The 14,113-nt window shown below is 26.3% G+C and overlaps 3 protein-coding genes across 3 annotated transcripts; all 3 read right to left on the bottom strand.

The window, feature by feature from the left end:
* Positions 1 to 1,274: 1,274 nt before the first annotated feature.
* MKS88_005638 (histone chaperone ASF1) lies at positions 1,275 to 2,542 on the bottom strand (the record flags this gene model as incomplete). Its single annotated transcript, XM_067218919.1, has 2 exons — positions 1,275 to 1,889; positions 2,285 to 2,542. The coding sequence occupies 2 exons, from the start codon at positions 2,540 to 2,542 to the stop codon at positions 1,275 to 1,277; spliced, it is 873 nt and encodes a 290-aa protein (XP_067070846.1).
* Positions 2,543 to 5,530: 2,988 nt separating this feature from the next.
* On the bottom strand, positions 5,531 to 7,677 carry MKS88_005637 (WD repeat-containing protein; the record flags this gene model as incomplete). The annotated part of the gene is made up of 2 exons (XM_067218918.1): positions 5,531 to 6,227; positions 6,569 to 7,677. The coding sequence occupies 2 exons, from the start codon at positions 7,675 to 7,677 to the stop codon at positions 5,531 to 5,533; spliced, it is 1,806 nt and encodes a 601-aa protein (XP_067070845.1).
* A 2,583-nt stretch (positions 7,678 to 10,260) lies between these two features.
* Positions 10,261 to 13,577, bottom strand: MKS88_005636 (polyadenylate-binding protein 1; the record flags this gene model as incomplete). Its single annotated transcript, XM_067218916.1, has 2 exons — positions 10,261 to 10,387; positions 10,867 to 13,577. 2 exons carry the CDS (start codon positions 13,575 to 13,577, stop codon positions 10,261 to 10,263), a joined length of 2,838 nt encoding a protein of 945 aa, XP_067070844.1.
* Between the last annotated feature and the right edge of the window lie 536 nt (positions 13,578 to 14,113).

The following is a 14,113-nucleotide window of genomic DNA, read 5'->3' as shown; positions in this document are numbered from 1 at the left end:
TTCTTTCCAATACGCACATGTGCGATAAGGATAAACATTAATTTTTACGAAAAATGAATGAATGGATGAATAAATGGTAAAACGATTCAGCAAGATTCAGCAGAAATACATGACAAATGCTCTATGACTAAAAACAGTTGCTGCATATCTTTAAATATACATACGAAAAAATAATTCATATTTTTTTTTAAGTATGCTTAAATCGTTTATGTATATTTAAAAACCTTTGTTTTAAAGCATATATATATATATTTTTTTTTTATTAAGTTTATTTTTTTTTATTTAATTTAAAGTACTATTATTAAAAATAAAAAAAAAATTATTTCAAAAAAAAAAAAAAAAAAATTTGATTTTATATTTTTGTGCTTTTTCTCTTTTAAATCATCCTAATAAAATTTCTTTAAAAATTATTTTTTTTAAATCTTTGTAAATTTTTTATTTTATTTTTTTCCATCTAAAAATTAATAAAAGAAATGTAAAAAGAATATGTATAAATGAAGATACGTATGGATATATATATGGATGTAGGTATGAACGTAAGAACGTAAGTGTGTATGTGCGTAAACGTACATACTTGTGCAAGTACATGTGTGCACGTTTTCTTAAGTATGAGAACTCGCAAGCATTTAATGGTATACAACTACTGATGCTTCATATACGTAAATATGTACATAGACACATACATATATACATGCATACGTTTATTCAAAAAAGAATAACATAAAAGTAACCAGAAACGTAAAAAATTGACAGTGGTGTGTAACTTTATTTCTTCTTAATTTTTTACATTTTAAAAAAAATATTTTTTCATATTTTTTTTAATACTATTTAAAAAGCTTCACACATATGTATGTATATATATATATATATATATATGTACATGTACATACAATCATGTATTTTTATTAAAAAAAACAAAAAAAAAAATTTTTAAATCTCTTGTAAAATTTAAAAGGTAAGTAAAAAATTGATAAAACGGCCTATAGAGGGCGCACATATATGTATGCACATCATATATGTTTACATGTACTCATGCGCATGCATGTATTCGAATATATACAAGCATATATATATATATATGCGTAAATACCTACATAAGTACCCACATACGTGTATGCCTAAGTAAACATAACCTAACATTTACAACCATTCTACATGCACATACAGGCACCGCATGCACAAAGCGTACAAACATGTACATGTGTACGAACATATGAAACATAAACAAGAACAATGAATGTAAAAATCGTGTGTGGCTTTTCTACGTAAAACAACTATAAGTTTTTATTATCTATAGTAATTCTACTAATTCCGTTTATATTTGCGTTAAAAATTTCGCATTTATCTAAATCGGTTGGTAGTTGGTTATTCTTTAAAAAGTTGTTGTCGTTAAAATTATTGTTTATAACATCGTTATGAAAAAATATATTTTGAATGCTGTTGTTATTACCATTGTTACTAATTGTATTTCCATAGCCGTCATTGCTGTTCGTATTGCTACTGGCATAGTTGCTGTTCTCATTATGGTTAATGTTCGAAATTAATATATTGTCTTGAGTAGACTGATTGGTTACATTTGAGTTACTTTCATTTTGTTCATTCACCTTAGAGCAATTAAATAATTCTATTTTTTCATTATCTTTATCAAATTCTTTGAAATCATCTTTTTCTCCTGAATTCCAACATATACTAAATTTTACAATTCGAGGATTTTCAACAAATATGTGTCGACATATTTTATCGTATTGTGGCACAGCTGGTGGTTTTTCCCTTAATTCCACATCTTTGTAAAACGAATTCATGTAATATGCAATTCTGATGAATTCCTTCTCTTTGTAGTTAGCCGAAATAAGTATTGCTTGTAGACCTAACACACTATCTATATCCATCTGAAAAAGGGGGGAAAAAAATAAAAAAAAAAAGGGAAAAAAAAATATAAAAAAAAAGGGGAAAAAAAAATAAAAAAAAAAAAAAAAAAATTTTTTAAATAAGGAAAATACAACTTGCACTCGTGATACTAGTACATTACACTATGTGCACACGCAGATGGAGAATTATACGAACGAGAAAATACGCAACATGGTGAATATTTGAATTTTTTAAAATTAGCCAGCTTTTATTCATGTTATCAGGTTATAACGTCATTGCATCATTGTGGCATTGCACCATAACTCCATCGCGTTATATTTTTTCCCCTTTTTATGCTACGCATTTTTTGCATGATTGGCTCCCCTCATTTATGAACATGCAAATTCACTAGTTCATTAATTTGCTAAGGATTTACATTTTTATAATCCGGAGGGTTAACTGCATAATCAAACATCATTACTCCTCTTTCGATTGGCCCCAAGAAAATGTTATCTAGTTCAATATCTTGATTACTCTCCCCTTCATTATTAACAGCTGAAATGTAAAAAATTTTCCATTCAAGATCGGCTTCTAATTTGTTTAAAGCTTCAAACTCAATAGTGAAAACAAATGGGTCTAGTATATCACATATTGGATTATTCACTATTACTTTTGTTACATTTACTTCAGACATTTTTTTTTTTTTTTTTTTAAATAACGAAAATATATAAAAGGCAATATAAAAAAAAAAAATCCTTAAAAACGACAAAAATTTATTTGGCTAATGAAAACTTCAACTTATACCTGCTTAAAAAAATAAATTAAACAAATAAATATAACAAATAAATAAATATAACAAATAAATAAATATAACAAATAAATATATATAACAAGTAAGTAAACATAACAAATAAGTAAATATAACAAATAAGTAAATATAACAAATAAGTAAATATAACAAATAAGTAAATATAACAAATAAATATATATAACAAGTAAGTAAACATAACAAATTAATAAGCATAACAAATAAATATATATAACAAGTAAACAAACATAACAAATTAATAAACCTAACAAATTAATAAACATAACAAATAAATAAATGAAATTAAACGAAGTCATAACAAAATTAACGATAAAATGAGGGGATAATAATATGAGTAGTAACAAGCAATCATAAATTAAATGTGTATAAAGTAGTGCCTTAATTTCATTCACCTCATTTTTGTACCATGCACATAAAAATCATCAGCCCAAAAATGGAAAATATAAAATTAACATATAATAGAGGAAAATGAAAAAAAATACAATATTGATGGGAAGAAAATAAATACAAAAAAAAAAAAATAAAAAGGAAAAAAAGAATATAAATAAATGATGAAAAAATATATTAAAGAATGGAAAAAAATATATTAAAGAATGGAGAAAAAAATATATTAAAGAATGGAAAAAAATATATTAAAGAATGGAAAAAAATATATTAAAGAATGGAAAAAAGAATATTAAAGAATGGAAAAAAGAATATTAAAAAATGGAAAAATATATATATAAAAAATTTGGAAAAAAATACAGAAAAAGGAAAATGCGTAACATGCGTAGAGGTGAATAATACGTGAGTGGCAAAATGCGTAAATGGAAAAACACGCATGAAGTAAAACGCGTAAAATGAAAATTACGAAAAAAATAAAAATTGAAAAATAATAACAATAAGCAAACTTATTTACTTATTTAAGGAACATACGTTTGTGAATATGTTTTTGTGTTCTTTACTAAAAGGATATTTTATTGAATTTAAAAAAAAAGAAAAAAAAAAAAAAAAGTTCTGTCACATAATGTAAAAGTAAAATGTAAATTATAAAAAATAAAAAAAATGAAGAAAATGAAGTTGCTCTTTCTAGTGTGTTATGGTATTTACACAAAACACTGATAACGAAGGAAATTTTTTTTTTAAATACTAGCAAAATATTAGCAATATATTCCCAAAATAGTAAATACTAGCAAAATAGTAAATACTAGCAAAATAGTAAATACGGCAAAATAGTAAATACGGCAAATTAGTAAATACGCAAATTAGTAAATACGGCAAATTAGTAAATACGCAAATTAGTAAATACGGCAAATTAATAAATACGCAAATTAGTAAATACGGCAAATTAGTAAATATGGCAAATTAGTAAATACGGCAAAATAATATAAAACTGACAAAATAAAAAAATAAAATAAAATGAGCGCGATGTTCCATGCCCTGCTGATAACCGAAAATTTAACAAAATTCCGATTTGTATCCTTTTATTTAAATTAAAACACAGTAGGGGGAAATATAATAAAATAAATAATTAACTAATGAAATGAAAATAGAACTCCGTAAAATTTTACCCCTACTTCATATAATGAATAATAAAAAAGTTGCTAGAATGTTTCAAAGAATTAAAATTATTTTATAAAATACGTGAAAAAAAAAAAAAAAAAAAATCATTTCTCTAGTTGAACCAGTTTGTATAAAGACCTTTCCGTTCATCTTTTTTACGCAAGTTTTATATGAAGTGAAAATTTGCACTACACACGGATTTTTGCCCCTTATCGTGTGGCTATTTAGTTATACTCCAGTGTGTACAAATATATAGGAATAAATATATACGTAAATATATATATAAATATATGCACATAATGTATACTTAAGTGTAAGTGTGCGCGTGTGTAAATTAACTCAGCCGGGTATTTTTAAAAATAGAAAAACCGAAGTAACAACAGAAAATACTTTTGTAAAATTCCGCACAACAATATTACTTATATTCGATTACATTTCATTAAATGCAGTGTGATCGCTTGAAATTTTTGACAAAAACGTGTGTATCAAAAAAGTAAAAAATAAAAATAAAAAAATATATTCACCTCTTACAAAATTTTAAAATATAGGACTACACCACACAACATTAATACATCAATGATGGTATATTAAAATATTCGACAAAAGAATATGCTGAAAATGCAAATCGTTTGTACAAAAGCTCCCATTTATACGCCTGATAAAACACATTTTCCTCTTTTCACAATAAGAAATAATTGCTTATAAAAAAAAAGGCAGAAAAATAGGGAAAAAATAAATATGTTCCTTTTATCTTATACTTAATATATTTTTTCTTCTTTTTCCAAATGGAAATATTTTCAAATATTTTTTATACACCATTATGTAAATGCACAAGAACACGCAATAAGCAAAATAAGAGGGTTAAAATGAATTATATATTATTTTTTTTTTTTTTCCTTTGCCTGTTAATAATGTTAAGTTATAAAATGTTTAATTATGTAGTAATAAATTATTTAACAAATAAAAAAGATATTATTATAACCTTTGAATATATGTAGATTTAAAAGCAATACAAATACAGAGTTATTTATGATGAAAAAGACAAAGTGCAAAGAAATGGTAAATGAATTGAAAAAAAAAAAAAAAAAAAAAAAAAAGGAATAAAAAACAAAGTTGCATTAGTTTTAAGCCACAAAAAAAAAAAAAAAAAAATATAAAATAAAATAATACAACATAATACCGTACAATATAATCAAATGTAATACAATGTAGCATAATATAACACAATATAATACAGCACAATACAGCTCTGTGCATCGCCTTACAATATGCCGTATAATTGCCAACCAAGTGGGAGGGGGAGGGGGGGAATTAATCGCTGCTCAAAATATCATACACATAAAAAGATGTTGGCTTAACAGCAAAACATAGGCTATTTCCATTGTTGAAAAAATTAGCAGCATATACATTACATTTTTTATTTGAGTAAAACCAAGGTACGTTACAATATATATAATTTGTTTTTAAATCTATTATCTTAATTCCATTTTTTAAAAGACTTGTATAATATAATAAACAGTTATGGGAAGGATTAAATATTGCATTATCAATTCGGAGCGTCAAATTTTTGAAACTTTTAATAGGTTCATTCAAATTATTAATATTAAATAAATTAAGAAAGCCGTTATATGAACATGTTACTAAATAATCATTATATACATTTAAAAAAGATGGAAATATGGAATAATTGTCAACCAATTTATTAACTAATTTATTTGTATTTAAACACCAATTATATAAATAACCCTTATTATCTATAGCAAATAAACTATTCGTTCTTTTGTGGAAATTCATACCTATATATTTACTATCCATTTCAAATGTTTTAATAGTTTCATAACATCTTGAATCGTACACATTTATCTTACCACACCCACTAAATGATAAGGAAAATATATGTGTGTTTAAATCCTCTTTGTTATTGTCACTGTTGTTATTATCAAAAAATTTTATTTCCTTTGGTTTTGATGTCCTTGGCATATCGTGGATCCGGTTTTTATACACAATTCTACGAAAAAAAAAAAAATAAGCACACGCATGATCACATGTATATAGTTGTGTGACTGTTTAAGTATCTAGGTACGTTCATTTGCATGTACGTTTGCACGTACGTACATATCTGTAATATTTACATTCATTTATGTATTAAAATTAAGGCTAATATCACAATTTCACTCGCACGTGTGCTCTGTTTCCTTTGCATACAGTACTGAATAATTGTACCCGTAAAGAGGATTACAAACGTTTGAGGTGATATTAACACAAAAATAAAGGATTCACAGATATATGAAATACATGTATATGTATTTGTACATCTATTTGCATGTGAACTATTTTTTTTTTTTTTACCCCTTTTCTAAGTTGTAATTTCGAGAGAAGTTATCGCGAGATAACATGTATACATTTCCATTATATTCTTCAGCATATTTAATTGGTCTATTTAATGATATTTTTTTTGAAATATTTAACTGTTTATCTTTATATTGGAGTATATATAAATTATAATTATACACAGGTAGTATCAAGTTTTTCTTTGGTACAGAAACTATCTGTTTTATTTTTTTTTCATCTACATGGGAAAAAGTAAAATTTTGTAAATGGTATTTTAGAAATATATTCTTTTCATTTACTTTATTTCTTCTTCTCTTATAACGTATATGTGAATCAACTGCTTTATCATCGAAGACGTAAATATCATCCGTTATAAGTTTAGAGGATGTATCGTTTTCATCTTTTTCAAAATCTTCTACTTGTACATTTTCAATATATTCTTCAAAAATATTTTCTTTCTCTTCATTCTTAATTAAATTATTTTCTTCAAGTTCATTTTCTTCAACAAAGTTGTCACTTCGGTCTTCTTCGTCTTTTTCGTCTTCTTCGTCTTTTTCGTCTTCTTCGTCTGTTTCTTCGCATACTTCTTCACCTTCAAGTTGAATCTCTTTCATTTCGTTCTCTACTTGGTCTACCCAGCCATCTTCTACATCGTCATCTGAATCATACCATACTTTATTAGAGCCTTTTCCTACCTTTTTCCTTACTTTCTTATTGTTCCCTTCTTTTTCCCCCCCTATCTCATATATATCATTGGCGCTGTGTAAATAGTTTTCAAAATTGAAATAATCCTCCGTTTCATTATTACTATTTACTTCTTTATGTAAATGACCATTATTTTTAATTTCATATGATTCGTCTTCTCTAGTAGATGTTGCATCATTCACGTCATCATTATTGGGAAAATTCTTCTGCAGCTTATTATTATTATTATCCTGCGCTTTAAAAATATCCTTATTTATTTTAGCTGTCAAATTGTTTTTATCATTAATTATTTTTCTTTTTTTTTTTTCTAGCTTTTCTTGCTTTTCTTGCTTTTCCTCATTTTCATCATCATCATCATCATCGTTACTCGAGAAAGATTCAGTTATTATGAAATCATCACCTTCAAAAATAGAGTAATTCATTTTATATTTTATAAAAAATGTAAATAGGTATATATTATGATATTACGCATCCTCTATCCTTTTGTTTGTTCTGATTTCTGTTCGCTTTTGTTCCTTTTTTTTTTTTTTTTTATTTATTCTTTTTTTTCTGAACTGTTAATACTTTTTTAAAAAAAAAAAAAGGTAAAAATTTTACAATGAGTTGCTCAAAAGTAAAGCGGGAATATACATGAAGTAGTGTACCTTATTATTCATATTATATTTCGTTACAGTTTTGTGACATTTTATACATTACATATGCTTCAATTTATTAAATTTTAGTTTGTAGTTAAAAATTTTAATTTAATATGAACAAGTCATCTCATCAGTTAACATTACATTACATCTCTTAACGTCACGCCACATAACATATTTTATTTTAATTTTATTATTTAATTTTTTTTTTTTTCCTGAACAGGAAATGTTTTATTTATTACCATTTTGCACAATTTTTTTTTGGTATTTTTCAGCTGTACATTACGTATATATATATATATATATATATATATATATATATATATATAAACAATATGCTACTATGCATTTATGCTAATGGTTTATATATGTATATAATGTACTGTCCGTTAAAGCATGTTAACATTTTTTTTTGCAGTTTTTCTTAAATATGATAGGTATACTATAACATCACTAATACATTTTCTTTTAGCGTGCTGATCATAATGTTTGTTTTATTCTGTGTTTACTATGTTTTATTCCATGTTTACTATGTTTTATTCCATGTTTACTATGTTTTATTCAATCATATTATTACAATATATTTTTAAGAGTACCTTTTAAAATATACACAATTTAGCTGATGTTAAATGTAACGATAAATGATAACTATATTGATAAAGCTTCTTTGTAGCATCAGAATGATAAATTAAAAATATTATATATGTGTATACACATATATATACATGTCAAATTTACAAAAATTTTTAAATGGAATCAAATAAGATAACGATGCTTTTTTAACATTATGTAAAATGACTGTGTTACTTATTTGCATTATATATATCTTTATAAATTATCATTATGAATAAATTCTTGCTTCATAGAAATCCTTTTCGTTTTTTCTTAAATTAAAAAATATTATTCTTTGTAGATTTACGCTCTGCATAATTTGACTGTTGTATATTATTATTATGTACAATACCATTTTTATATACATAATTGATTTGAGTTGCACACAATATTTTTTTTTTTTTTTTTTTTATCGATGTAAAAGAGCAACATTATAGCTATATAGGAGGAAGAGGGGGGAGGGAGAATAGAATTTTTTGAACTATATTTGATGGAAAGTAATTTTTTATTAACTATACCTTGTGTACATATTTATATACATATGTGTATTTTTATTTTAAGAATTTTCTCTTTTCATTTTAGAAGTATAGTTTTAATACGAAATGTTAACAAGGTTCTCTTGACGCACTTGAGCGTAGTAGTTATATATTTATCTAATGATATGTATGCGATACCTATTAATGTGGTTACATATGTAGAAAATTACAGTAATATCATAATTAGAAATGTAAAGGGAAAGAGAAAAACAAAAAAATGTACAACAAAAAAATTTTAAAATTCGTCACTAATAGCATCAAATTTCAATTTTATGTATATTCATTCCTTTTAGACTTTTTCTATTTTTTATAAAAAATTTATAAAAAATGTAGTATTTTATATGTACATTTAACACTTTATTTATTTCTCCATTCTTCAAAAAATTGTTTCTTCGTAATTTCATATAATTTATTATGATATGAAATATAACAGAATACAAAATTTTCCAAAATGTGAACAATGATAAAAGGCATATAAAGGCATAGAGTTGTGCACATTACAGCTTCTTAAAGCATTATAACCATATTTTTTTCGTTTTTTCATATACTTATTATTCTTTAACTTATTATACCGCATCGTAAATAAGTCTCAAAGGTACATTATTGGAACAATACATACACAAAACTATAATACCTTTCCCATTTATCCCATTTATATAAGTATATATAAATATGCTCAAAATATACACAATAGACGCACATTTAATATTTTAAGGCTTTATAAATCTCTTTATTTTTTCTTATTTGTATTATGTAAAGTGTAATATTACAATAATTAAGTGAATTTTATAAGATATTCGTCAATACTGTTCAAATACACACAACTAAAGCCTCTTTTTGAAAAGATTAAAATTAAAAAAAATAAAATAATTCAAGGGAAAAATGTAAAATATAGATAATATGGATATTATATTTATGTATATATGAATATATATATACATACAATTTACATGTGGAAAAAAAATTAGACACCAGACACATAAATAATAAATATACATGTATAATACGTATACGTAAATAGCGTTTCTTTGCATAAAATGCATTACTTCCAAAATTAATTAAATGTATATACCATTAAATATAACAAAAAAAAAAAAAATATATATATATATATATATATGCAACTATTTTTCCGTTTTTTTCTGTACACACAAATTTTTTTATTTTGGTTGGAATAGTATATTAAACTGTTGTTATTTTGTTGTAATATTTTGCTATTCTATTAAGTTTTATTATTATTACTAATATTATTGTTACTGTTATTATTACTGCTACTACTATTACTAATATTATTATTATTACTAATATTATTACTGCTACTACTATTACTAATATTATTATTATTATTCCTTTTTTTTTTCTTTTCTGTTAAACACAAAAATGTTTATTTAAATGTTTCTTTGAATGTTTATTTAAAATTTTTTTTTTTTTTTTTTTTTTTTAAAAGCTATATGTAGAAAAATATGTTTACAACTGCCTCATAAATTTGTTACTCTATTTTTTATTGTATACAAAAATAAGTATAAGGGATGAGTGCATAAGATATTCTGTGCAAACGTGAAAAACAGATATATGTATATAGACATGTATATATAGATATGTATATATAGATATGTATATGGATATATATATATATAAATATATATATATATACAACAACATAAAACACATAAATATTTTTACAATTTTCCTCGCACACGTATGTAACATATGTACATGTGTGTGCATGTATTTAGATGTATGTATAATATATATGTGTGCCTACACGTGATCTGCTCTCCTTTAAACTGTGAGCGCCTTTTTTCCAGACCTACAACTCTTCCTCTACTTTGCCTTCTGCAGAACGACAAGCGCTTCGTCAATTTTTTTCTTAAGCTGTTCTTCGTTTTCCAGTAATATGAGCAATTCCGAATTGTCCATCTCCAACATCATACCGGTAATTTTACCAGCCAACGTGGGGTGATAGTTAGCAACTAAAGGAAATAAATTTTCACCAAGGACTTGCTTTTGCATGGATGGAGGAGCAGAAGCTAATGCTGCAGCTGTTAACGTCGAATTGTTGTTAAAATTTACGTTCATGTTGTTCATAGGATTTATTTTATTTGAGTTTTTATTTGGTAATTCCATACGATTTCTTGCTTGTGCAGTAAACTTAAAATTGCCATTCTGTGCTACCTGTTGAATTTGCTGTGCCGATTTTTGTTGCTGCTGTTGCTGTTGAGAGGAACCCTGTTGTTGTGGTTGATGATTTATATGATTAGTCGTCTGAGCAGCATTATGTTTAGCTCCTACCATATTTAAAGGCATCTGCTGTTTTGGATTAGCCATATTATTCATATTGGGCATATTATTATTCCTATTACCTCCTCCTCCGCCTCCTCTATTATTCATATTTCTCATATTATTGTTTAATAACTGATTATTTCCCTGCTGCTGTTGTAACTGTTGAGCACTATGTTGACCTGGTGGTACATTTAAATTTTGTTGTTGTTGTCCATTCTGTTGTGCCAAGGCATTTGCATATTGCTGATTATGATGTAATTGTGAGTTGCCTTTATTCTGATTTAAATTATTATTCATTAAATTATTTTGTGCATACAATCTCATTTGATTCATTTGCCCTCTTAAATTTGTGTTAAAACTCAATTGTTGTTGTGCTGCTTGTTGATGAACGGCTTGTTTTTGAGCTGCCTGTTGATGCACAGCCTGTTGTTGAGCAGCTTGTTGATGCCTCCATGATATTAAATTATTTTGATTAAAAGCAGTAATAACTGGTCTTCCATAATTTAAAGTATTTTGATTAAACTGTAATGGAGGAGATTGTGGATTTGCATATTGCATAGGTGAATTCATTGGACTATTTATATGATGTCTTATTGGATGCATACGAAATCTTTGTTGTAATCGTGATAAACGTTGTTCTCTTTTTTCAGCTAAACCAACATATAAAGGTTTACCATTAATTATTTTTAAATGCATTTCTGTTACTGCTTTATTTGCTTCTTCTTGTGATCCGAAACATACAAAACCGAATCCTTTACTTTGTTCCTTGTCATCCCTCATTACCTTAGCAGATGTAATAGTGCCATATGGTTCGAACAATTCCTTTAGCATTTGATCATCAATAGCATCATCCAAATTTTTTATATATAAATTTACTCCTTGATGTTTATTCTTATTTTCTAAATTCAAATTATCAAATTTTGCTTTTAAAATAGCATGTCTTCTTGCCCTTGATTGGTGTGGACCAACATACAATATATTTGGGTTATCTGCATTTTCCGATGAAGCAGAAACACCCCCGCCGCCTTCCTTCTTTCCATTAGCATTACTGATGTTATTGCTATTGTTCCCATTAGTATTATTATTACCACTACTGTTATTATTGCTACTATTATTATTATTACTATTGGTGTTGTTCCCACTATTAGAGCCACTACCACTTTCATTATTATTCCCGTTTTCATTAGTCGTACTAGTTGAGATACCTGCTGCACCTCCTACATCCCCACCATCAGCACTAGTAACGTTATTCGTTCCATTTGCATTCTGTTGCCCCGAGAGATTATTATTGCTATTGTTTGCAGTAGTGGTACCTGCCGCCTCTGTATTGGTGGTACCTTCACCACCACTACTAGAAGTAGCATTTGCAGTAGTACTACTACTATCATTACCGTTACTGTTATTGTTATTGCTGCTACTGATGTTATTGCTAATTTCTGATTCCTCCTTTTTTGCATCATAAGTCTTGTCAATCTGACCATCATCCGTAATTTTCCTTCCGTTCAAAACATCCATTGCGTTTTTTGCACTCTCTGCATCAGCATAATTAACAAAACAAAATTTCCTGTTCTTATTATCCGTCTTAACAATCATTGATGTTATTTCACCAAATGGACTAAACAATTGCTTTAAATGATTTTCTGTTACTGTATCTGGAAAATTCTTAACATACAAATTTGTAAATTTCGTATCATTTGTAGCCCGTTCTGATTTTTTAATAAATGGACCTACATATACATTTTTCGATCCTAATTGTATTCCATTCACTTTTTCAATAGCTTCCTTTGCACTTTCTTCATCTTCATAATGAACAAAACCATAACTCTTACTCTTTCCGAATTCATCTGTTGCTACTTTACATGATAATATATTTCCAAACATACTAAATGTATCAAATAAGGTTTTATTATCAATTGATTTATCTAAATTCTTTACAAAAATATTACCTGCACCACTTTTTCTTAAAGATGGATCTCTATGACTCCACATAAGTCTTGCTGGTTGTCCTTTTATGTTTGTATAATTTAATGTATCTAATGCTCTTTCTGCATCTGCTAAGTTATGATAATTCACATAAGCATAACCTAAGGATTTCCTAGTTACACTATCTCTACAAACCCTTATTGATGATACATGACCAACTGTGTTAAATATTTCATACAATACAGCTTCAGTTACATCTTCATTTAAATCGCCTACATAAAGGGACGCTGTGGAAAAACTTGGGTGCATTATATTCGTACCGGTAGCAATCATTTTAAACCTCAAAGAATTTTATTTTTATTCTCTTGCACACGTGAAACAGCTGTAGTTCCTTAGACCTCTTCACACAGCTATATGACGATATGTTATATGTATGGATGTATAGATGTGCGTACGGAGGTGTGTACAGATGTATGTATGTATGTATGTATGTATGTATGTATGTATGTATGTATGTATGTATGTATGTATGTATGTATGTATGTATGTATGTATGTATGTATGTATGTATGTATGTACGTGCGTGTGTGCGTCTATATATATATAAGAATATACATGTGCCGCTCTATAATTTTACGTATAACGTGCAAACTTACAAACTTACAAATTTACAAATTTACAAATTCACACGCACGTATTTTTACTCCTCTATACGTAAACGTAAAAGCTTCCGCTCAAAGGACACTTAAAAATAGAGGTAGAAAAAAAAAAAAAGAAAAAAAGAGAATAATAAAAAAATAAAAAATAAAATAAATTCCTACAACGTGAATATATATGTAAGTATGCATGTACGTAAGTATGCATGTACG

Source organism: Plasmodium brasilianum, chromosome 14, assembly GCF_023973825.1.
Source record: "Plasmodium brasilianum strain Bolivian I chromosome 14, whole genome shotgun sequence".
Lineage (NCBI taxonomy): Eukaryota > Apicomplexa > Aconoidasida > Haemosporida > Plasmodiidae > Plasmodium > Plasmodium brasilianum.
The sequence above is the reverse complement of the archived record's forward strand: the minus strand, read 5'-3'. Positions and strand labels throughout refer to the sequence as shown.